The sequence below is a fragment of the Antechinus flavipes genome, chromosome 3 (genome assembly GCF_016432865.1).
Source record: "Antechinus flavipes isolate AdamAnt ecotype Samford, QLD, Australia chromosome 3, AdamAnt_v2, whole genome shotgun sequence".
NCBI lineage: Eukaryota > Metazoa > Chordata > Mammalia > Dasyuromorphia > Dasyuridae > Antechinus > Antechinus flavipes.
The window spans coordinates 613,020,335-613,042,163 of NC_067400.1; the positions used below are offsets into that span (position 1 = coordinate 613,020,335).

General features: G+C 64.1%; 4 protein-coding genes across 8 annotated transcripts; 3 read left to right on the forward strand and 1 right to left on the reverse strand.

The window, feature by feature from the left end:
- Positions 1-84: 84 nt before the first annotated feature.
- On the forward strand, positions 85-2,431 carry CCER2 (coiled-coil glutamate rich protein 2). The gene is made up of 6 exons (XM_051989071.1): positions 85-349; positions 629-657; positions 888-975; positions 1,054-1,104; positions 1,219-1,697; positions 2,191-2,431. The coding sequence occupies exons 1-6, from the start codon at positions 298-300 to the stop codon at positions 2,269-2,271; spliced, it is 780 nt and encodes a 259-aa protein (XP_051845031.1). The 5' UTR covers positions 85-297; the 3' UTR covers positions 2,272-2,431.
- Positions 2,432-2,501: 70 nt separating this feature from the next.
- NFKBIB (NFKB inhibitor beta) lies at positions 2,502-4,924 on the reverse strand. The gene is made up of 6 exons (XM_051989064.1): positions 4,586-4,924; positions 4,079-4,184; positions 3,749-3,998; positions 3,386-3,474; positions 2,836-3,084; positions 2,502-2,644 (listed from the first exon to the last, which is right to left on the reverse strand). Exons 1-6 carry the CDS (start codon positions 4,786-4,788, stop codon positions 2,603-2,605), a joined length of 939 nt encoding a protein of 312 aa, XP_051845024.1. The 5' UTR covers positions 4,789-4,924; the 3' UTR covers positions 2,502-2,602.
- A 227-nt stretch (positions 4,925-5,151) lies between these two features.
- On the forward strand, positions 5,152-10,997 carry SIRT2 (sirtuin 2). Of its 2 annotated transcripts, XM_051989062.1 has the most exons (16): positions 5,173-5,361; positions 5,856-5,902; positions 6,307-6,355; positions 6,451-6,567; positions 6,722-6,763; positions 6,890-6,996; positions 7,193-7,249; positions 7,454-7,522; positions 7,942-8,071; positions 8,171-8,230; positions 8,826-8,881; positions 9,292-9,368; positions 9,463-9,514; positions 9,718-9,785; positions 10,239-10,305; positions 10,388-10,997. In XM_051989062.1, the coding sequence occupies exons 1-16, from the start codon at positions 5,346-5,348 to the stop codon at positions 10,553-10,555; spliced, it is 1,182 nt and encodes a 393-aa protein (XP_051845022.1). In that variant the 5' UTR covers positions 5,173-5,345; the 3' UTR covers positions 10,556-10,997. The 2 variants fall into 2 exon arrangements, with proteins under 2 accessions (XP_051845023.1, XP_051845022.1); XM_051989063.1 differs by lacking the exons at positions 9,463-9,514; positions 10,388-10,997 and having other exon boundaries at positions 5,152-5,361.
- A 96-nt stretch (positions 10,998-11,093) lies between these two features.
- Positions 11,094-16,824, forward strand: RINL (Ras and Rab interactor like). Of its 4 annotated transcripts, none has more exons than XM_051989060.1 (10): positions 11,094-11,728; positions 11,939-12,044; positions 12,138-12,264; positions 12,507-12,579; positions 12,656-12,924; positions 13,304-13,744; positions 15,676-15,981; positions 16,055-16,186; positions 16,375-16,540; positions 16,626-16,824. In XM_051989060.1, the coding sequence occupies exons 1-10, from the start codon at positions 11,679-11,681 to the stop codon at positions 16,735-16,737; spliced, it is 1,782 nt and encodes a 593-aa protein (XP_051845020.1). In that variant the 5' UTR covers positions 11,094-11,678; the 3' UTR covers positions 16,738-16,824. The 4 variants fall into 4 exon arrangements, with proteins under 4 accessions (XP_051845020.1, XP_051845017.1, XP_051845016.1 ...); XM_051989057.1 differs by having other exon boundaries at positions 11,094-11,425; positions 11,641-11,728; positions 15,676-16,186; XM_051989056.1 differs by having other exon boundaries at positions 15,676-16,186.
- The last annotated feature ends 5,005 nt before the right edge of the window (positions 16,825-21,829 follow it).

A 21,829-nucleotide genomic window follows, 5' to 3' on the forward strand; every position in this document is an offset into this window, starting at 1 on the left:
GGGAGGTGCTGGGCCCTGGGGGGGCTCCCTCCTGTGCTTTGTGTGGAGCTCCTGGAGCCCCCTGAATAATTCAGGGCTGTGGCCGCCTTCCAGCTGCCGCCTTCCCAGCTGCTGCGGGGGCCTGCTGGGGGGTGGGGGCAGTAGGTAGACAGGCTGTCGCCCCCGTCACTTCCTCCGCCCTCCCCATCTGTCCGGGAGAGATATAAGGGGCCCTGGGCCTCCACCTGCGCCAGCTCCCGAGCCCGGGCCCACCCTGTGAGGAGCGTGGTCGCAGGAGTCTGAGCTCTCGGCCCCACCATGGCTCCGCGTGGCCTCGTGCCCCTGCTGCTGCTGCTGCTGCTGGGCCTGGGTGAGCCCGGGCCTGGGCCAGAGGGGGGAGTGGCCGGCCCGGCCGGGGGGCTGCTGGGGGGGAGGGGGGAGGGAGAGGGGAGGCAGGGGCCGGGCCAGGCTTCCGACAGTGAGCCAGGTGTGGGCAGGGCCGGGCCCATCTGCAGACAGTGAGCCCACTCAGGACCCCGGTGGGGCAGGGGACGGGCCAGCTTCCCACAGTGAGCCCGCTCAGCCCCCCGGACAGCGCTGAGCAGCGGCTCCCTTGGGCTGAGGCCCCCCATTCCCTTCTTTCCCACAGCTGGCGCTGCACCTCTCTCGCGGCAGGAGGTGAGGGCTTGGGACCCACAATCTCACCCCAATCCCCTCTTCACCTCTGTCCCCGCCCGAGTTCCATCTCTGGGAGTGACCGTCCCCGCATGATCCCGGGTCCCCAGATCCCGCCCTCTGTCTGCAAGCCCCTCCCGGGCCCCGGCCTCTCCCCAGGCCCTTCCTCAGCTCCGCTTCCTGCCCCCTCTCCCTGCCCTCAGTCCCCCCGTTTGCCTCACTGCCCCTCCCAGGTCACCCGATGCCTTGAAGAGGCCCTCCAAGACAAGCTGAGCCCGGGGGGCCCTCGGGAGGGTCCTTGCACGCAGCTCTTCCAAGCAGGTAGGAAGGTGGGCCCCCGGTCCCCCCGCTGACCCCCATGTCCCCCCAGCCCGTTAACGCCGCCCTTCCTGCCCCTAGATGAGCGGCTCACGTCCCTGCTCCAGACCCTAGAGGGGCTCAGGCACCAAGGTAGGAGCAGGACCCCTGACCGGGGGGCGGGGGAGCCTGTGGGGGAGCCCGGGAGTGAATGAAGGGGAGGGGGAAATGGCCGCCGTGCCTGATCCTCTGCCTTTTCTCCCTCAGAGATCTCCAAGCACCATCTGAGTCCCGAGCCCGAGGGAGAGGAGCAGGAGGTGGAGGAGGAGGATTTCAGGAAGAAAAAGAGGGGGCGTGGGGAGGCGGAGGGGGAGAAGAGGCAGGGCCAGGAGGTGAGGGAGGAGGAGGAGGAGGAGGAGGAGGAGGTGAAGGCCAAGGGAAAGTCAGAGATCAGGGTGCAGGAGGGGAGGGGGCAGCCCAGGGCCGGAGAGGAGGAGGAAGAGGAGGACGGGAGGAGGAAGAGGAGGGGGCCGGCCCAGGAAGAGGCGGCGGAGGCCTGGGGCCGGGGCCTGGAGAAGCGTGTGGCGGAGAAGGCCAGCGATGAGGAGACTGCCCAGTTTGAGGAGGAGGAGAAGGGGGTGAGGCTGTCCGGGGGAGGCCACAGCTTGTGGCAGGGGGCCGGCCCCGCCCACAGACCCCACCACCCCGTGCCCCAGCAGGAGCAGGAGGAGCAGGAGGAGGAGCAGGTGAGCCAGCTAGGCTGGCAGACCCTGTGGACCACGGAGGAGGGAGGGCCAAGGGGGGCCAGCAAGACCCCATTTCAGGCCTGTCCAGCGGCCAATTGGCACTGCTTAAGCACCTACTGTCTACCAGGCGCTGGGTTAAGCGCGAGGGATACAAAAAGAGGCAAGAGGCAGCTCCTGCCCTCACGGAGCTCACGGCTAAGGGCAGAGCACCTGCAGACAGAGCAGGGCCTAGACAGGCCGGACCGGGATGGCCAGCAGGGCCAGGCCCTGCCCCTTCCCCTGGCATTCCTGGCAGCTCACCTAAGCCTCAGGGTTGCGTAAGAGGGGCCAACCTGCACGGGTAGGGAAGGCTCCCTCTGCCGGGAGCACCCCGCAGTAATGACATCGGTTTCTCCCCCCCCCCCCCGTGCCAGCCCGGATAGGGACCACCGAGGCCGCAGCTGGGGGGGGGGGAGGCCCTCAGATCACTGAGTGTCATTCCCCCACCCCCCAGGAACACCGCGAACTGGAGCGCCTGGAGCAGATGGGGGACGAGCTCAAGAGGGCGGCCGAGGCGCTAAGCAAGAGGGGCTGAGGAGCACCCGCCCCCCCTTGGCACACTTGGCCAAGGACTGGATCCTGCCCTCCTTGCTCACACCCAGGAGCCCTCCCCGAGGGTGGGGGAGGGGGTCACTGAGAGCACAGGCTCGAGGAAGGGCCTCTTCCCAACGTGAATAAAGCACAGATAAAGCACAGCCCTCCTCCCACTGGTCTGTTTCTGAATTCGGATGGCACGGACCCCGACCCAAACCCCTGGACACTCCATCAGAAGAACCAGGGTTTTATTGAAATTAAGGCTTTTCTACATTAAAAAAGAAAGAATTTGGCTAAAAGGAAGGACCGCAGATGAGGGAGGGGCGCCCGTTTCAGCTTCTGCTTGCGTGGACCACGATGTCGTCATACTCATCCTAGGGGATCATGGGGACACTTCTTGATTCTCCGTCATCAGGGGCTCGATTATCCCACTCTCCCTCCCCCCAGCCGCACCCCCCAGCCTCCCCTGCAGAACCATGACTTGTCCTAGCCCCAAATGCCCCCACAGCACTCTCTCCACCCCATCACGCAGGGGTCCCCCACGCCCCGGCCCCGGGTCACTTACCCCTTCGTCGCTGTCACTGCCCCTGGGGCTGGAGTCTTCCTCGTCTCCCGACTCAGGCTCCGGGGCCCCGTGAGCACGCAGGAGGCGGGCGAGGAGGGGGTCTGCCCGAAGCGTGGCGCTACCCAGTGGGGTCCGGCCTCCGTACATGCGGGCCTTGGGGTCTGCACCACCCACCAGGAGCAGCTCCAGGACCTCGGCTGCCTCGGCCTCCACGGCCAGGTGTAGGGGACTCCGCCCACACGTGGGCTCCTAATGGAGGAGGGGGACGAGGCGAGGAGAAGGGCGCCTCCTGCCCCTGAGCCCTTCCCCAGCTCCCAGGGCCCACGGGCCACCCTCGGGAGGCCATCCCTCCTCCTGCCTCCCTTCCCAGCCTCCCCCCATCCCCACCGTCCAAGTCACTGCCTTGAGGTTGGGCCCGGGATCTTCACACCGGAGCCACCTTGTATTTCAAACTGTCCCTCTGCCCACCGTGGCCACTGCCTGTGTCCCAGACCCTGGGGAAGGAGAAAGGGGGAGGGTGCGGGGCGGGCGCGGGGTTCCCTCTTCTTACTGGCTTGTTGAGGTCGGCCCCCGCTTCCCGGAGCAGCTGCACCATCTCGGGGTCCTTGTGGATCACGGCCACGTGGAGGGGGGTGTGGCCTGGAGGGGGTTTTAGAGACAAACAGGGGAGGGTTTAGAAGGCAGCCAGGAAGCATTAAGGCAGAGGAGGGGAGGCTGAATCGGGGGTTCGGACTAAACTCCAATGTGGGCCCAGACGCTTCCTGAGTGGGTGCCCCCGGGGCAGTCCCCGAACCCCCGTGGTCTCGCACGTGAAGGAGCCCCCCAACTTCCCAGGGCGCGTGTGAGGGGTCCGGCACCCAGTGGCGGTGGCATCGGCCTCGAGGGAGGGGCGCCTGGGCCCCCGGGTTGGTACCCTGGTAGTTGGCCCGCTCCAGCTGGTCCAGTCTCTCAGACTCGTCCTCTTCGTCGTCATCTTCTCCGTCGGCCGCCGGGCCCTCGGGGGGCCCCAGAAGGGCTCGGGCGCAGGCATGAGCCCCAGCCCGGCAGGCCAAGTGCAGGGGCGTGTGTCCCCCTCGCTCGGGCACGCAGAGCCCGGCCCCCGCGGCCCGCAGCTTCCGAGTGATGGCCGCCTCCCCCAGGATGGCTGCGATGTGCAGGGCTGTCTGTGGGCAGAGGGAGGCCGTCAGCCCTAGGGGTCGGGGAGCCCGGCCCCATCTCCTGCCCCAGTCTGCCAGGACCTCACCTGGCCTAGGTCGTTCTGCAGATCCAGGTATTCTGTCCCTGCTGTGAAATGAAGCAGGAAATCCAGGAAGGCCTCATGCTGGTGAATCACTGCCAAGTGCAAGGCCCTACAGGGTCGGGGGGCAGAGGGGGGTCAGGGGTCACCTCTGAGGCCAGAGGGCCTGGGGGGAGAAAATCCTGCTCCCTAATGTTTAGAGGAGGGAGGTCAGGGGTCAGGAGATTTGGGAAGGGACAGACTCTCAGAGCTGAAAGAGCTAATCCAACCTTAACAAGGCAGGTTTCCCTCAGTGACCCTGCCTGAAGACCCCCCAGGAGAGGGGGAGCCCACATGGGGCAGCCTCCTTCCCCGCCTCTCCTCCCTTCCTCTCCTATGAGAGGCGGGGATTCCCCCCCACCCCCCCACCAGGGGGCTAGGGTCAGGCAGAGGTCAGGGGTCAGACCAGGGTGTGGGGGGGGGAGAAGCAGTGGCGCCCAGGTCATGGGCAGGGGGCTGCGGACGGCCCCTTACGTGTCCCCGTCCTCCGTCACGTAACCGAACACTTCGGGTGCCCAGCTCGCCGGCCCCTCCTCCTCGTCCTCGTCCGCCTTGTCCCTGGCCCCATCCGCCGGCGGCCCGATGGCATCGGGCCCCAGAGACCCCAGCCCGCTGTCGCACCACTCATCCGCGAGCCCGCCGTCCCCGGACTTCATGGGCCCCGCCGGGGCCGCCATGGCCTACGCAGAGCCCTCCTCTCCCGGGCCCCAGCGGCCCATCCAGGGTCGTCACTGCCGCAGTCACCGGCCCGGGGATTCCGAGGACCCGGGGAATTCCCCCTGCACCCCAACTCGCTCAGCTCACCGACCAATCGGGGAGGGCCGCACCGCCCCTTCCCGAGACGGCTGCCAATAAAATCGCGCAAGATTCCCGGCGGGGCTCCGCCCCTCGCACCAAGTTGTCCAATCGAAAAGATACGTTCTGTCTGCTCGGCCCGCGTCTCCGCCTCCAGTGTCACTTTTACCAAGATGGCTTCCGGCGCCAGGCACGCCGGGAATCGTGGTTTCTCAGTCCATCTAGGGCCATGCTCGCCTTCGACTCGGCGGAATGAAGGCGCGGGGCATTGTGGGATTCCCGCGATGGCCGCATGCCCTTCTGGGAATTATAGTCCGTAGACCGCCCGCCCCCGCCCCCGCCCGTGTCCAGCGCCGTCACGGGACGGAGCAGTCCGTGACAGCTCCGAGGGCCCCTGCCCTCCCCCCACACTGCTGAACCCTTCCCTGGGCCCGGGCCCATGGCCGAGGCGGACCGTGAGTCGGGGTCGGTGGACTGGTGGGCCGGGCATGCGACAAGGCCCGCGGGGCGAACTGCTCTGGAGACTGGCCGCCGGGAAGCCACCGCGTGGGGACCAGATAGAGGGCGAGGGGGAGGGGAGAGTGGGGGAGGGGGTGGGGGCCGGGTCTCCGCAGCGCCGGCTAAGGCTGGAGGGGAGCTAAGTTGGGGGGTCTTGAGAAGATCTTAACTCCTGGGGCGTCCAGGACAAAGAGCCTAGATTCGGGGGGTGGGGGGTGGGGAAGCAGGTTGTTAAGCGGCGGATGGTGGAGTGACTCTGGTTGCTAAGGCCCAGGATCTCTGGGTGGCCTGGTACCCGGTTGCTAAGGGCCCTCTGGTTACTAAAGCCCTTCTGCACCCCTTCTTGTAACCAGTTGGGGTCTGCCCTGCTTTTAGCACCCGCCACCGCCCCCATGCTAACAGCCTCCCACCCCCCTCCAATGTAACCCTGTCTCCCCACCCCGTTCGCTAGCCCCCGGTCCCCCCCTGGACGAGGCAGGGAAGGCGCCAGACGCTCAGGTGAGAAAGGGGTGCCCTTGGAGGTCCGTGATTGGCTCGCCGGGGAGGGGGTGAGGCCTGTGATTGGCTGGCAGGGGAGGGAGAGGAAGTCTGTGATTGGCCCTTAGAGGATCCGCGCCTCCCCCGCCTGCTCCCATCCCTCCTGATCCTCCCCTGTTCTCCCCACACGGGAGTGGGTCGCCCAGTGTCCCAGACCCACGAGGATCGTTCACCCCACACTCTCTGCCCCCACTCCGAGGCCCCTCCCCGCTTTGACCTTCCCCCAAACTGACCCTTCCACTCTTGGCTCCTATGGCTCGCCTTGCCTCTGACCCCCTACCCTTTGACCCTCCTTTCCTAGCCCTTCTGCAGTGACCTAGCCCTCCCACTGACCCTCCCCACTCGCATCATTTTCTCCCACCCAGGACTCAGATTCTGAAACTGAGAGCGGAGCTTCCTCTGGAGAGATAGAGAGTAAGTTGGGGGAGGGGGCGGGGAGAAACGGAGTGGGGGGAGGGGAGACATTGGCTGCCCCTGCCCCGAGTGAACCAGTGGGCTCTGCTCCTCAGTGGACTTCCTTCGCAATCTCTTCTCGCGGACCCTGGGCCTGGGCGGCGGCAAGCGGGAGAAGGTGTTGGAGGAACTTTCCTTGGAAGGGGTGACCAAGTTCATCCAGAGTGACCGCTGTGAGTCCCGCTTCTCTCCCTGCTTGGGCTGGTCCTGCTGGAGGGCCCATGCCCCTCCCCCACTCCCCTTGACACCCAAGACCCCAGAGCCCCCTCCCAGGGCCTTCAGGGGTGAGCCCCATGCCCTGCTCTGCCCACCTCGTTTCTCTTCCAGGTCAGAACATCATCTGCATGGTAGGGGCCGGGATCTCTACATGTGAGTGGCCGCTTCCCTCAGGCTTCAGACCTCACCCTGGGGGGGGGGGGGGGCGGGGGATGAGGGCCAGAGGGGCTGCCAGCAGGGGGGCCCTCCCCAGTGACGCCTCTGCCCTCTCGTCCCCAGCGGCCGGCATCCCTGACTTCCGCTCCCCGTCCACCGGCCTTTACGCCAACTTGGAGAAGTACAACCTTCCATACCCCGAAGCCATCTTTGAGATCAGCTACTTTAAGGTGCCGTCCCCACCTTGGGGTCTTCCCCAGTTGCTGGGTGGGAGACCCCTCCCCGCCCTCCTAGCAGGGCGGCCCTGCAGCTCCTCCATCGGTGGGACCCCTAAATCTGACCGCTTCCTGGGCAGGATGAGCTGCCCCCCTCACTTCATTCCCCTCAGGAGGGAAGGTTCACTGAGGTTTTTGTCTATTCTCGCAGAAACACCCTGAGCCTTTCTTTGCTCTGGCCCGGGAGCTGTACCCAGGGCAATTCAAGGTGAGCTTAATCAGGGGACAGGGAATGGGTGGGTCCCCCGGGGGATCCCCCCCAGCTCCTGAAAAGGAACAGGCTGGCGAGAGTAGGATGGAGTCAGAGCCCCCCAGTGGGGAGGGGGAGGAACCGGGCCCGTGGAGGCTGCACTAATCCCATCAATGACCAGCCTGTGTGTCCCTTGCACTTCCCCACCCCCACCCTCCACAGCCCACCGTCTGCCATTACTTCATCCGCATGCTCAAGGAGAAGGGGCTGCTGCTTCGCTGCTACACCCAGGTGAGGGCGGCCAGGGCGGGGCGGGGGGCTGCCCTGCCAGGCAGTGCTCGTGCGCTCGGGCACCTGTCGCCCCGCGGGCGGCCAGAGCCGTCAAGAGCCAAGGCTCCCAGCGGGCACCGGAGCGCGTACCCACAGTCCCCGCGGGCGTCGCCTGACTTGGTCTTTTTCTCCATACTTGGGAGTTTTGTTTTTGAAAAGAGCAAACACGATAAACTGATCCTTCCTTATACCCGTCAGATTCCCCTTCTGTCCCTTCTGTCCCTTCTTTTGATTTAATGACATGCTGGGAGATGACTTCCCGACGTTGCCTCTGGGTGGCTGGGTCACGTGCTGGGGCAAGTGCACAGAGGTTCTGACCCCTGGGAGGTCTGGGGGGGGGGCAGGTGCCCTGACGGTCCGCTTCCTCCCCGCCCCCCCAGAACATCGACACGCTGGAGCGCGTGGCCGGGCTGGAGCCGGAGGATCTGGTCGAGGCCCACGGGACTTTCTATACCTCTCACTGCATCAGCTCCCACTGCCAGAAGGAGTATGACCTGGGCTGGATGAAAGGTGAGCCCCGGGGAGGGGGCTGGGCCTGGGGAGGGGAGGGAGCGAGCTCCGGGGGCCTCCGCCGGCCCCGCCGCCCCTTACCTCATGTTCTCCCCCCAGAGAAGATCTTCTCAGAGACCACTCCCAAGTGTGACAAATGCCAGAGTCTGGTGAAACCAGGTAAGCCCTGGGAGGGGGAGGGGGGCCCAGAAGGCTTGGGCCAAAGGGCTGCTCCCCGACCCAGTTGGAGGGTCCCGGCTGGTCGGGCCCCAGGAGAGCCTGGATGCCGCCCTCTCTCTCCCTCTGCCCCCACGGTAGCAGGCCCCTGGTCTGTCTCCCAGTCTTAGCGTCTCTGTCTCTGTGTCTCTGTCTGTCTTTTTGTGCATCTCCACTCGCTGTGTCTTTCTCTCTGTCTCTGTGTCTGTCTCTTTCTGTCTCTGTGTCTCTCTCCTTCTGTCTCTGTGTCTTTCTCTCTGTCTCTTTCTGTCTCTGTGTCTCTCTGTCTCTGTGTCTCTCTCTGTCTCTGTGTCTCTCTTTGTCTCTCTATCTCTGTATCTCTGTTTCCTGTCTCTGTGTCTGTCTCTCTGTGTCTCTCTTTGTCTCCTTCTGTCTCTGTGTCTCTCTTTGTCTCTCTGTCTCTGTGTCTGTCTTTCTGTCTCTGTGTCTCTCTTTGTCTCTCTGTCTCTGTGTCTCTGTATCTCTGTCTCCTGTCTCTGTCTCTCTCTTTGTCTCTGTCTCTCTCTGCCTCTGTCTCTGTCTCTGCCCCTCTCCCCAGACATTGTCTTCTTCGGAGAGACGCTCCCAGCGCGCTTCTTCTCCTCCATGCAGTCGGTAGGTGTCCATGTTGGCTCCTCCCAATCCCTCCCGGTCCCTTAGAAGCTTGTGGGGGGGAGGGGAATGCGCCCAGTTTGGGTGCTCTCAGATGGCCCTGGGGCTCCCCCTGGTGGTGGTGCTGGGAGGGAGCTTCGGACCAGTGCCGTGGGCAGTGATGGGGGCGCCCGGGACAGGGGCAAGAAAGGCTGGGGAGGCAGGGGAGATCGCAGGGCATGCTGGGAAGGGGGACCGCCCGAGCCGGCTGGAGTATGCCTGGAATGTGGGGGGAGAGGCCTGTGCTGGGCAGGAGGCCTTGAACGCCAGCCGGAACAGGGCCCGGGGCTCCGGGCCAGATCCCTCAGCTCCGGCTGGGCTCTGAGAGGGGGAGACGGGGCAGGTGAACACGGCGGCCCCCCTCTGCCCCCCAGGACTTCCAGAAGGTGGATCTGCTCATCATCATGGGCACCTCGCTACAAGTGCAGCCCTTTGCCTCCCTCGTTAGCAAGTATGAGGGCGGGGGAGGGGGCGCTGGGGGCTGGGGGGGGGAGCCCAAGGGAGGAAGGGCACCTCATCTCTTGTCTGTCCATCCCCCGCCCCAGGGCCCCACTTGTCACCCCTCGCCTCCTCATCAATAAGGAGAAGACCGGACAGGTGAGTGCGCTCTCGGGGTGCCTCGGCCTGCAGGGCCCCGGCACGTTTAAGGGAGACGGCCCCTCAGATGGCGACGGGGGAGTCCGACCCTCTGGGGGCCTCTGAGTCCACCCCTTGTCCTCTTGGGGCCCCCCCGGCCAGCCCCGCCCACCGGTTAAGCCTCCTCCATGCGGCTGCTTTCTGATCGCCTTCTCTTCCTACAGCGGGACCCCTTCCTGGGGCTCATGGGTATGGGGGGAGGCATGGACTTCGACTCGGACAAGGCCTATAGGTGAGGGGCTGGGGGAGGGTGTGGGCCGGGACTGGGGGGGGACCTAGGGGGAGGCGCGGGCCAGGGGGGGGGCTGGGGGACCCAGAGAAGGAGCGGGCCAGTACTGGGGGGGGAGGGGGAGGCGCGGGCCGGGGGAGGGAGGGTGCGGGCCAGGGGGGGGGCTGGGGGACCCGGAGAAGGAGCGGGCCAGGACTGGGGGGGGACCTAGGGGGAGGCTGGGGGACCCAGAGAAGGAGCGGGCCAGGACTGGGGGGGGAGGGGGAGGCGCGGGCCAGGGGGGGGGCTGGGGGACCCGGAGAAGGAGCGGGCCAGGACTGGGGGGAGGGTGCGGGCCAGGACTGGGGGGGGACCTAGGGGGAGGCTGGGGGACCCGGAGAAGGAGCGGGCCAGGACTGGGGGACCGGCCTCAATGACGGGAGGGGCGGTTCTCAGTCGTGTCGCTTTCTCCCCCAGGGACGTGGCCTGGCTTGGGGACTGTGACGAAGGCTGTCTAGCCTTGGCCGACCTCCTGGGATGGAAGGTATGCTTCGGGCCGTGGGCTCTGGGTCTCCGGCCTGGACCCGATGGCGTCTGTGGCTGAGACCCCCGCTCTGTGCCCCCAGAAAGAGCTGGAGGAGCTGGTGAAGAAGGAGCACGCGGCCATCGAGGCGCAGGCCGGGACCAGCCTGCACCCTCTCGCCGCCCAGGCCAAGGCCGCCCAGGCTGGCAAGGAGCCCGCTCAGGCTGGCAAGGAACCCGCCAAGGCCGAGGAAGCCCAGAAGCCCCAGTGACCTGGGGGACCGGAGGCCAGGGCCCCCTCCCCTGGGGCTGCTCCCGAGGGGACAAACACTGCCCTCAGCTCTAACCCTCCCGGGGCCCTCCCGCTCCCCGGCGCCTAACCTCCCCCGCCCGCCGAGCTCTAACTCTAACTGCCCTTGGGGTCCAGCTTCTCAGCAGAGAGTTTGGGACCTGAACATCCCGGCCTCTAACCCTTCCCGAGCCCTGCATCTGGGGGCGTCGGGACTGGGAGCCCGCCATCTCCCCTCCCCCGGGACGCCGGGCTCTCTGCCCTCAGCGTCCCCCTAACAGCTAGCCCGACCCCGGGAGATGAGGGCCTGCGCCCCCCGAGCCCCCCCCACCCCGCCCTCCCTTGGACACTGAAAGCGCTGGAAAGCCGGGGGGGGACGTGGGGAACGTGTCTGTGACTGCAACGAAATAAAGCCGAGAATGGGATCCGCTTCCCATCTGTGTGTGTCTCTGGAAGGGGCTTTGGGGGTCAGGAGCCGGGCCTCGGGGGGGCATTGCCCAAGAGCAGCCTCAGGGCGGCGGGAGGGAAGTGGGCTCGAGGGCAGGGGACGCTCATCCTCGGGCACCTGGAGGAAGCGGGCTGGGCTCTCCGGAGCTTCCGGAAATGGGGGGGCCAAAAGGGACACTTGAATTCTGTATCATGTGTCAGAAAGAGTGAGATCCTGGGGACCCCCGTCCCCCACGCCGGGGTTTCCAAGGCCAGACCCGACTCCCCAAGAAGAAGGAGAGGAAGTTTTGGAGGCGGCCCTTCCCCCTTGCAGGCCCCTCCCCCTCCCAGCCCCCCCTTCCGCTGGGCTGGCCGGGTTCCTCTCAGGGGAGAAATGACTTCCTGTTGCTCTCCCCACGAAGAACAGGTAGCGTGGGTCCCTCGGGAGCCCAGGTGCCCGGCCTCCCCTGGGGCCCCGTGTCCAGCCAACCCCCCTCCCTGGGGACCCGGGCAGCCGAGCCCCTGCCATCTACTCCCCTGGGACCTGGGGGACCCTCTGTCCCGGGAGCCTCCTCGGGCCCCCCGCCCTTCTCTGGGGAGGGCCCATCGTGGGGATCCCCGTGACCCAGCCCCTCTGCCCAGGTCCAGGAGGGGGGCCTTGGATTCCCCGGCACCGCAGGATGCAGCCGGCCGAGGATTCGGGAGCCAGAGATCCTCAGGAGGGGGAGAGGTGAGGGGGGCGGGGGGCCTGCCCCTTCCTTTTCCAACCTGTTCTTCACCGGACCCGTTACCCTCGCTCTGCCCCCCATACTCTTCTCTGGGAGAGGAGCCCCTTGGACGTGACTCCCCCAGTCCTAGCCCCGGGCCCGCTTCCTGCCGCCCCTCCGGGTTTGGCCAGTCCGGGCCCAGTGCGGCTGAGAGCCCCCCGTGATGCTCCCAGGCTCCCGGAGCTGACGCTCCGCCTGATGAGGACTCGGGGTCTGTGGCACATCCCCGACCTGGACGCCCGGAGCGCTCTCGACATCCTGGCCCAGCAGCCCCCCGGGGTGTGTGTGCTGGGACCCCTGGGGTGAGTGTGCTGGGGGATCCCCGGGCCCCCCTGAGCCTCCTCGGGCCAGGATGGCTCCTCTTCCCTCCAGCCTTTCCTCCCTGTGATCCCCCAGAGTTTCCTCGTCACCGGCTTCGGCCTGAGCCTGGCCCTGACCGTGAGTACGGCCCCGCACCCGGAGGCCCTGGGAACCTTCCGGATTCTGGAGAGCTCTGCGGGTGAGGACCCCGGCCCCGCCCCGAAGGAGGCCCCTCCCCCCTCGGGCCCCTCCCCCCCTGGGGCCCCTCCCCCCGGGGCCCCTCCCCCCGGGGCCCCTCCCCCCGGGACCCCTCCCCCCTCGGGCCCCTCCCCCCGGGGCCCCTCCCCCCGGGGCCCCTCCCCCCCCCCCTCCCAGGGCCCTGACGCGTGTCCCCCACTGGGGCCGTCCCGGGCCTGGCCAACCGCCCCGCGCTGCCCCCAGGAGTGACCCTGCAAGGCTCCCGGCTCAGCTTCCCAGACCTGCCCGCGCTGCTGGCCTTCCTCTCCACCAGCAGGTAGGGGGCGCCCTCGGGGAGCCCGGGGTGGGGGGCCCTCACCCGGCCCTGCGTGTGACCCTCTTCTCCTCCCCAGGGACGTCCTGCCCCAGCCCCTGCTGCTCCCCCCCGGATCCCTGGGGCCCGGAGCCCCCGCTCCCGGTGAGTCTCCCCCCAGCCGCGGGGCCCGGCCCCCGGCCCCCCCGTCAGCTCTAGCTCCCCCCCCAGAGCCGCTCCAGACGGGCACGGTCCGGATCACCCGCAGCAGGGGGGCCCTCTCGGTGGTGAACCCCCTGTACCTGCGGTGCCACGAGCCCGGGGGAGTCGGGGAGAAGAACCCAGAGACGGTGCAGAGGGATTCCCTGGGTAAGGGGGGGGTAGGGGGCGGGAGCTCGGGATGGGGGGGAGCTTGGGATTGGGGGGGAGCTTGGGAGGGGGGGGAGCTCCGGATGGGGGGGGAGCTTGGGAGGGGGGGGAGCTCCGGATGGGGGGGAGCTCGGGATGGGGGGGAGCTTGGGAGGGGGGAGGGGAGCTCGGGATGGGGGGGGAACTTGGGATGGGGGGGGAGTTCGGGAGGGGGGAGGGGAGCTTGGGATGGGGGGGGAACTTGGGATGGGGGGGGGGAGTTCGGGAGGGGGGAGGGGAGCTCGGGATGGGGGGGAGCTTGGGAGGGGGGGGAGCTCCGGAAGGCCGCCCAGGCTGTGGGGGGAAGATTCAGACAGTGCTCCCCCCTCTCTCTCTCCAGCCCCTCAGCCTGTGGGCTCTCACCGGGTCTCTTGGATAGAGGGGGCTCCCTGCCCCGAGCCGGAGCCTGAGGTGTGCTCCCTGCACAGCCTGGAGGAAGGGGAGGACGGGCTGGTGGAGGACAGGCTGAGGGGGGCCGAGGAGGCCGGGGAGGAGGGGGAGGACGACGCGGAGCCCACAGACGGGGTGTACCACCGAGTGCAGGCCCTGGCCCAGGCCCGGGGCAGCCTTGTGGCCAAGGGCCTTCGCGCCCTTCAGGCCAGGCTGAGGGAAGCCCAGGGGGGTCCCCGGGGGCCCGAGGCTGGGGACCCGGCCACCGAGCTGCTGCAGGACGTCCATCGCCTCCTCGCTGACCTCAAGGAGCAGCTGGTGGATGACCCGGAGGTCCAGGCTGCGCACAGGGCTTGGACAGCCCCGCGCACCCGGCCCCACGAGGAGCTGGGTAAGGACCGCGCTCCCGCGTCGGCATCTGCACTGGGCCCCGGCCCCCCTCCCCCCCGCGGCCCCCCCTTCCCCTGCCGTCCATCTCCTTCAGTCCGTGAGCCTGTGAGGAGCCTGGGCTGGGGGGGGGGGGCTGTGCCCCGCCCCCGATCCCCTGCACTCGGGCACACCCACAAGCTGGGGGAGGGGGGGAGGGAAAGGCGGGGGAGGGGCCACAAGGGCACAAGGAGTTTGACCCAAGTTTTGAAGGAGATTTGGGCTCCTGAGGCCGGAAGGTGAGGAGAAAGAGCTTTCTGGGTGTGAAGAACGTCCTCCACGTGCAGTGGGGCCGAAGGAGAGGCGGGACTCCGCCGTGGGGGAGCCCGGGCAGCTCGTAAGGGGGGCCGGGAGCCGGCTAGCTCCGGCGTCAGGGCCCGACAGGGCCGGGAGCACTTCCTCTGGAAGAGTCACCTGAGTAACCGGGGGTGGGCTGGGAGAGGGGAGCAGGGCCGAGTTCTGAGCCCTGGCTACCTGGGGGGCAGCTCTGCAGAGAGCCCGAATCCTGCCCGAGGGGCTGCCGCTCACTTCACCCCGAGGCCGCCTTTAAAAAAAGGAAAAGAGGAAACCAGAACAAGCTGGGTTTGGGCCAAGTCAAGCTGGGGGTTCCTGCGGCCCTTCCAGGGGAAAGATGCAGTGGGAGCGTCTCACCCGGGCCGAGGAAAGCGCTGGATCTAGATCCGGGACCGAGGGAGCCGAGGGGGGTGGGGAGAAAGTGGGCGAACACGGCCGCCAGAGAATGGTCATGGAGCAGCAGCGGGGGTCGGGGAGGAGCCCTTGGATGGGCAAAGGAAGAAGCAGGAAAGCGTCATCCAAAAGGAGGCAGTGTCGGGGAGGGAGACACAGAGACAGAGACAGAGACAGAGAGAGACAGAGACAGAGACAGAGAGAGACAGAGACAGAGATAGAGAGAGACAGAGACAGAGAGAGACAGAGACAGAGATAGAGACAGAGACAGAGATAGAGACAGAGACAGAGAGAGAGACAGAGAGAGACAGAGACAGAGAGAGACAGAGAGAGACAGAGATAGAGAGAGACAGAGACAGAGATAGAGAGAGACAGAGACAGACAGAGACAGAGATAGAGAGAGACAGAGACAGAGATAGAGAGACAGAGACAGAGATAGAGAGAGACAGAGACAGAGACAGACAGAGACAGAGATAGACAGAGATAGAGAGAGACAGAGACAGAGACAGAGAGAGACAGAGAGAGACAGGGACAAAGCGAGACGGATGGGATGATTCAGCAGTTCTGAAGATGGCACAAGAGGGGAGGGGCTGGTGGGGCCGGCCTGGATGCTTTGTAAAGGAGGCCGGTGGGACTTTGAGGGGTGAAGGAGGAGGTCAGAGAGGTTGGCCCTGGGAGGGAAGTGTGGGGAGGCTGGGGGAGGCTGGGCAGCTCCCCAGAGGTGTGGCTTTGAGGGCCGGCGTGTCCTGGACTTCCAGGGGTCCCTCCTGTCCGGCCTCCTCTTGCCCGGCCTGTGTCCTGGCGGGTCTGCACGCGTGCTCCCTCACCCCCCGGGATGGTGGCGGGGCCGTCTCCCCTGTCTGTCCCCACCGACGGCTGGAACTGCGCCGAGCAGGGTCCCCAAGTGGGACTTCCTGCCCTGGGGCAAACAGCGTTAGTGGAGGAGCGCAGGGGCCCCGGGGGGCAGCCTAAAGCGGCCCAGTTGTGGTGCTCCCTGCCTGGAAGACGTGCTCCCCTTGCCGTGGGAGCCTCCCGGGTCGCAGCATATCAGTCACTCAGCAAACGCTGACCAGGCTCCGGCTGTTTGCTGGGCACTGTGTTAAGCACTAAAAGTGCGCTCGGAGCTCCCACCCTGATGGGGGAAGAAGAAAGGGGGCTGGGGTGGCAGCGAAGGCCGGGGCGGCTCCCCACGGTCCCGTCCGTCCCCAGAAGCCATGGTGGAGGCCGCTGTGTGCTGGGTGCTCCTGAGGCCGCTGCAGCCGGTCCTGTGGACCAAGCTTCGGATCCTGCGGGCCCGAGATCTCCAGCAGCTCCAGTGGCGCCAGGAGGTGATGCGGGCCTGGGCGCTGCAGGAGGGCCCCCGCCCGGAAGCCCCCGGGCCCAGCCCGACCCGGCGCCGCATCCACGCCCGCCTGGCCCGCCTGCACGCCGCCCGCGCCCCCCAGCGCAAGGTGTCCATCCTGCTGGCCGTCTGCCGGGACGTCTACGCCGGCCTCGCCCGCACCGGGGGCCAGGGTAAGAGGGGCTGCGCGGCGTCGCGGCTGGGGGGGGCCCAGCTCCCCGTGAGCCCAGCCCTCCCTCCCCGCAGAGCCCCTGGGGGCCGACGACTTCCTGCCGGCCCTGACCGAGGAGCTCCTGTGGAGTCCGGACATCGAGGCCACCCAGCTGGACGTGGAGTTCCTGATGGAGATCCTGGACCCCGCGGAGCTCCTGGGGGAGAGTAAGGGGGCAGCGGGGGGCTCCGGGCGCCCAGAGCCTCACCTGCCATCGGGGCTCCCGGGGCCTTAGTGCAGAGGAAGGGATGGTGGCTTCCCGGGGGGGCGGGGAGGGGGGATTCAACGGCAGCCAAGGCCCCCTGGGGGGAGCGGGGGCCGGAGGCGAGTCTGGTCCCTCTGGCTCCCCCTGCAGCCGGCTACTACCTCACCTCCTGGTTCGGGGCCCTCCACCACATCGCCCACTTCCAGCCAGCGGCGTCCGGGCCGGCCCCGAAGGGCCTCAGCTACGAGGCCAGGGCCTCCATCCGCCTTTGGCAGCGCCGGCGCACTCTGCACGCCTCGGGCCGCACCGCGCCCAGGTAACCTGCCGGCCTCTCCGGGGGGGGGGGGCACCTGGACTCCGGGGGAGCGTGCCCCCCCCAAACGCCCTCCTCCCCAACCCAGCCCATCCAAGCAACTCGAGAAACCCTGGGCCAGTCTGGGAGAGGACAAGGCCGGAGCCGAGACCGACCAGCCGTCAGAGGCGGCTGCTCCCTTTGCCATCGGCGACCTGTGACCCAGGATGTCCGAGCCAGCGATCGCAACTCAGAGCGGCCCCTGGCCCCGGCCTTCCCTGCCCCAAACAAGAGCACTTGAACTCTCATCTTTGTTTTCTCTCCCGTGTCTCCTTTGGGCTGGACTAGGGATCTGTAAGAAGGGTTTGGGGGAGATATCCGAGTTCCTGGGAAGGGAGTTTCCAGGGGGAAGGCTCCATCTGCCATGAGCTCCCTCCCTTCTCTCTGCCCTCTTCTCCCTCCCTCCTACTTCTCTTTCTCTGTCTCTGTCCTATCTGTTTCTGTCTCTAGCTCTGTCTCTTTCCTCCTCCCTACCTCCTCTTTGTCTGTTTCTGTCTCCTTCCCTCTTCTGACTCCTTCTTCCTCTTCTTTGTTTATCTCTGTCCTGTCTGTCTCTGTTCCTTCCTTCTCTGTTTCTGTCCTGTCTCTGTCTCACTCTGTCTCTTTGTCTCTGTCCTGTTTCTGTCTTCTTCCTTCCTCTTCCTCTTCTTTGTCTCTGTGTGTCTCTGTCCCTTCCCTCTTCTCTATCTCTGTCCTGTCTCTTTCTATCTCTCTCTCCCTGTCTCTTTGTCTCTCTGTGTGTGTCTTTGTCCTGTCTCTGTCTCTGTTCCTTCCCTCTCCTTGTCTCTGTCCTGTCTGTCTCTCCCTGTCTCTGTCTCTCCCTGTCTCTGTCTCTGTCTCTCCCTGTCTCTCTGTTCCTTCCCTCTCCCTGTCTCTGTCCTGTCTCTGTCTCTGTCTCTCTCTGTCTCTGTTCCTTCCCTCTCCCTGTCTCTGTCCTGTCTCTGTCTCTGTTCCTTCCCTCTCCCTGTCTCTGTCCTGTCTCTGTCTCTCCCTGTCTCTGTCTCTGTTCCTTCCCTCTCCCTGTCTCTGTCTCTGTCTCTCTCTGTCTCTCCCTGTCTCTGTCTCTGTTCCTTCCCTCTCCCTGTCTCTGTGTCTCTGTGTCTCTGTCTCTCTCTGTCTCTCCCTGTCTCTGTCTCTGTCTCTCCCTGTCTCTCTGTTCCTTCCCTCTCCCTGTCTCTGTCCTGTCTCTGTCTCTCCCTGTCTCTGTCTCTGTTCCTTCCCTCTCCCTGTCTCTGTCCTGTCTCTGTCTCTCCCTGTCTCTGTCTCTGTCTCTCTCTGTCTCTCCCTGTCTCTGTCTCTGTTCCTTCTCTCTCCCTGTCTGTCTCTCCCTGTCTCTGTCTCTCTCTGTCTCTCCCTCTGTCTCTGTTCCTTCCCTCTCCCTGTCTCTGTCTCTGTTCCTTCCCTCTCCCTGTCTCTGTCCTGTCTCTGTCTCTCTGTCTCTGTCTCTCCCTGTCTCTGTCTCTGTTCCTTCCCTCTCCCTGTCTCTGTCCTGTCTCTGTCTCTCTGTCTCTGTCTCTCCCTGTCTCTGTCTCTCCTTGTCTCTGTCCTGTCTGTCTCTCCCTATCTCTGTCTCTCCCTGTCTCTGTCTCTGTCTCTCTCTGTCTCTCCCTCTGTCTCTGTTCCTTCCCTCTCCCTGTCTCTGTCTCTATTCCTTCCCTCTCCCTGTCTCTGTCCTGTCTCTGTCTCTCCCTGTCTCTGTCTCTCCTTGTCTCTGTCCTGTCTGTCTCTCCCTGTCTCTGTCTCTCCCTCTGTCTCTGTTCCTTCCCTCTCCCTGTCTCTCCCTGTCTCTGTCTCTCCCCGTCTCTGTCTCTGTCTCTCTCTGTCTCTGTTCCTTCCCTCTCCCTGTCTCTGTCCTGTCTCTGTCTCTGTCTCTCCCTGTCTCTGTCTCTCTCTCTGTCTCTGTCTCCCCTCCTTTATTCCCATATCACTGATGAGGGTGGCCCTTCTCCTCTCGGCCAGCCCCTCCACACCCCTTGATTGTGTCCCCTCCTGCCTCCTCAGGCACCTCGTTCCGCAGTCAGTCTCTAATTTTCAAGCCTCCTTCTCTAGCTCCTGTCAGGCTCCATTGCGAAGCTAAGAGCTAGGAGGGACCAGGTCACTCTCCCAGCCCCTTTCACGGCGGCATTCTCTCCTCCAAGTCCCCAGACAAGCAACCACCTGAACTCTGAACTCACCCCTCTCAGACTGCCCATCCAGCTTTGCCACGGTGCTGATAATTTGAACATTTTCTTTTGTCGTCTACCCTCTAGGACTTTGCAAAATAAGTCCTTCCTTCCCTCCCCTCCCCCATAGGCCTTCAGAGCCCAGAAGCTGCTTCCTGCCCTCTCCTGCCTCTCCCAGTCCGTCCTTCTCTTCTCTGGGCCAGATCGCCACCTCCCCCACTCACGATGTCCTTCAGCTGACAGTTGTAGGTCATTCTCATTGGAAAGAAAAGAGGGCAAAGGCCCAGGCCGCCACAGGAGCAGCTCTCCCAAAGAGAATCTGTCCCACCAGAATTTTAACCAACCAATTCATGGGGAGGCCTTCCAGGCCCGGGTTCTGATCCTGCATCCCCTCAAGGACCCAATCCACATCCTCAGCGTCCTGGTCATGCTCCCAACTTGTTAGTGTGTCTCTTCAAAACTAGTGCCCGGAACTGAATTCAGGCTGCTTGAGGGTCCAACCGGGGCATAGGGGAGGCTCCCGGCGCCTTCCTCCAGGCCGCTCCGTGCCGTCTGGCGCACCCCGGCTCGGAGGCTGCCAGCTCCCGTCGCTGGTCCCTGGGGAGTCCACATCGAGCCCCTTCTCAGACGATTCTAGCTCTCGCAGGTCAGACCTCCCATCTGTTTTATTCTTAATCCAAGGCTCGTTCTCCCAAGTAAAGAAAATGGACTCCAAATCCAGGTTGAATGCAGAATCCTGCAGCCTTTTCTCTCTGTCTACATTGTCTCCTGCCCTCCACGGTCCTCGTCCTTCATGGGCCTTCCTCTGTTCCCTACCATCGCCCTTGGGTTTTTTAGTCATTTTCCTTTTGTTCTCCCCCGCATCCATGCTTAGCTCCGGCTCACACAGGGATCTTTAGGCACAGTTCTTACAGAGTCATGGGGCTTTTTGCAATTCATCCTGTTACCTGCTCAGGCTTCTTTCTTCTCACTTCCTGAGTGGCCCTGAGATCACACAATCCAGCGGGACCTCCTCCTGCCTCATTCTTGTCCCTGTCCTCCCATAAAATTCCTCTGTACGGATCTCACCAAAGCACTAAAAGCCTTCTTCTCAGTCTTTTACCACACAAAGGACTATGGTAGGGTATTGATTGTGTTAAATCAATGCCATTTTTTTAATTTTAAAAGAATTTTATTACAATTTGTCCTATCTGTGCAAATTTATGTAAATACACTTGTATTATGATTAGCAGCAGATATTGCAATTTTACTTCAAATAATGTTTACCCTGCAATCTCTGCAAAGGAGCAAAGGTCATGTGTCAGCTCGGTCCTTTGAGGTATTCTTCAATTGTAGTCCTTCTGCATTAAGAGGCCTCCAGCTGTTCCTCTACTCTGCTTTTGGCCTTGATGTACGATCAGCCCACTTCTTTTTTCCCTTCCCACACTTTCCGGATGAAATGAAATGTTTTTGAGTCACTGCTAGACGCATCCTCATTTGAGAAACATCTGTCCGTCATTCTTTTGGCCGTGTGTAATTTTGACCCTTCTGAGATCCTCCTGGTGTCCCTGGCCAGCATCATCTGGAAAATGACGGGGCCAGGAAGACGTGATTTTTGTGTTAGGGAAGAGTTGTGTGACTTCTCGGATGTGGCCCAACGTGACTCGTCCCTCTGAGGGCATTTTGAGTTATTCCATCCATCCATCCATCCATCCTGGATGCACTTGGTTTGTAAACATCCCAGGTAGTGAGTTCTCTATGCGTCCACGTCCCTCATTGCCTGAACTCCCACCCCCACTCTTTTTGGCATCTTTGGGCTTGTCTCACAACAGTCTCATTCTTGAGAACATCTCGTACCTGTCAGCTGACTTCTACTATAGAATTGTCAGGAGGAGTACAGGGCCATTCCTGATGAAGGAACAAGCGGACATTGGTACCTATGGGCCCGAATCCGGGACCCCTCCTCCCCCTGACTAGTGGGGCAGCTGTTGCTAGGTACTGTGAAAGCTCATGACTTATGGGGCAGATGGAGGTTCCAGGAGGGTTTCAATCCCAAGAGCATTCCTTGTGTGATCCCATCCCTGAGTTTTGTTTCTTTTTTTTTCCACTTTGAGTTTCCTGGGGCCATGTCCAGAGGAAATGATTTTTGTGTGTGTGTGTGGGGGGGGGGGGGGGATCCTGGTTTTTATGGAAGCAGAGCAGCCCCTCTCCCCATCGCCTTTAGCTTTGCAGGGTGAGCTTCATACTTCAAACCCTGGGTCCCCTCTCTGCTAGGAGCATCCCATGGACATGGGACGGGGGGATCCTTAAGTCCAGGAGCTTCCCGCCATCTCTCTTCTGGGGGGCTGTCTCCGCTCGGCTTCCTCCAGGGGCCTACTAGGGTTCATGGAGCATTTGATTGAATGCCTATTATTGAGGTGTGGAGTGGGGGGTAGGGAGGATAGACCTAGATATCGATTGCCGAATGCTACAGCCTCGAAGGGGAAGCATTTCTGTACAGCGTTGGGGTCTCTGCTAATTCCAGAGACACCGGGAGGAACAGTGATGGACAGAGTCAGTGGGGGGACAGATAAGCCACCTCGGGGAACTCTGGCAGGTCAAGAGCAGAGGGACTTCAGGGAGAGCCAGAGAAGAGACGCCCTGGAGACAGAGAGATCTCAGAGGCGAGCAGAAACACTAGACGAAGCCACTTCATAGACAGAGGCAGCCAAAGGCAGTGGAGGGCAGACAGAGACTCCTGTGTGAGCTCAGGCAAGACTAGCTAGCATCAGCATCTCCTATTGTTCCGGGGAGAAAAGTCTCCTCCCCTCCAGGGACCGGGCTTCACTGGGCCTTTTTACCCACTCACACACAGTTCCAGTTGGCCTTGCTCTAGTCTCCTTGGGACAGCTGAGCCCCTTTGTCCCCAGAGAGCCGGGCGTCAATGTCCCTTTGTGTCCTTTTTGCACAGAATTATTTCCCACTCCCAGGGTTTACAGAGATGCTCTCTCAGGCGACCCTCGGGACTGAGCGAGGGGTTCTCCTCCCCCATTGTACACCAAGGAAACAGGCTCTGGACAAGGCAAAGAGCTCACCCAGACCCGCTGCAGCGGCCAGGGCCTCCTGGCTGCCG

Bases quoted from the DNA above. Each gene is read 5' to 3' on its own strand.
- NFKBIB (XM_051989064.1), bottom strand. From the start codon at position 4,788: ATGGCGGCCCCGGCGGGGCCCATGAAGTCCGGGGACGGCGGGCTCGCG. The intron at 4,185-4,585 runs GTAAGGGGCCGT...CCGACCCTGTAG, and splicing joins GTGACGGAGGACGGGGACAC to GGCCTTGCACTTGGCAGTGA. The intron at 3,475-3,748 runs GTACCAACCCGG...AACCCCCTCCAG, and splicing joins GGAGCGGGCCAACTACCAGG to GCCACACCCCCCTCCACGTG.
- SIRT2 (XM_051989062.1), top strand. The intron at 6,568-6,721 runs GTGAGTCCCGCT...TTTCTCTTCCAG, and splicing joins GTTCATCCAGAGTGACCGCT to GTCAGAACATCATCTGCATG. The intron at 8,882-9,291 runs GTAGGTGTCCAT...TCTGCCCCCCAG, and splicing joins TCTTCTCCTCCATGCAGTCG to GACTTCCAGAAGGTGGATCT.
- CCER2 (XM_051989071.1), top strand. From the start codon at position 298: ATGGCTCCGCGTGGCCTCGTGCCCCTGCTGCTGCTGCTGCTGCTGGGC. The intron at 350-628 runs GTGAGCCCGGGC...TCTTTCCCACAG, and splicing joins GCTGCTGCTGCTGGGCCTGG to CTGGCGCTGCACCTCTCTCG. The intron at 658-887 runs GTGAGGGCTTGG...TGCCCCTCCCAG, and splicing joins CACCTCTCTCGCGGCAGGAG to GTCACCCGATGCCTTGAAGA.
- RINL (XM_051989056.1), top strand. From the start codon at position 11,679: ATGCAGCCGGCCGAGGATTCGGGAGCCAGAGATCCTCAGGAGGGGGAG. The intron at 12,045-12,137 runs GTGTGTGTGCTG...TCTTCCCTCCAG, and splicing joins TGGCCCAGCAGCCCCCCGGG to CCTTTCCTCCCTGTGATCCC. The intron at 12,265-12,506 runs GTGAGGACCCCG...CGCTGCCCCCAG, and splicing joins GATTCTGGAGAGCTCTGCGG to GAGTGACCCTGCAAGGCTCC.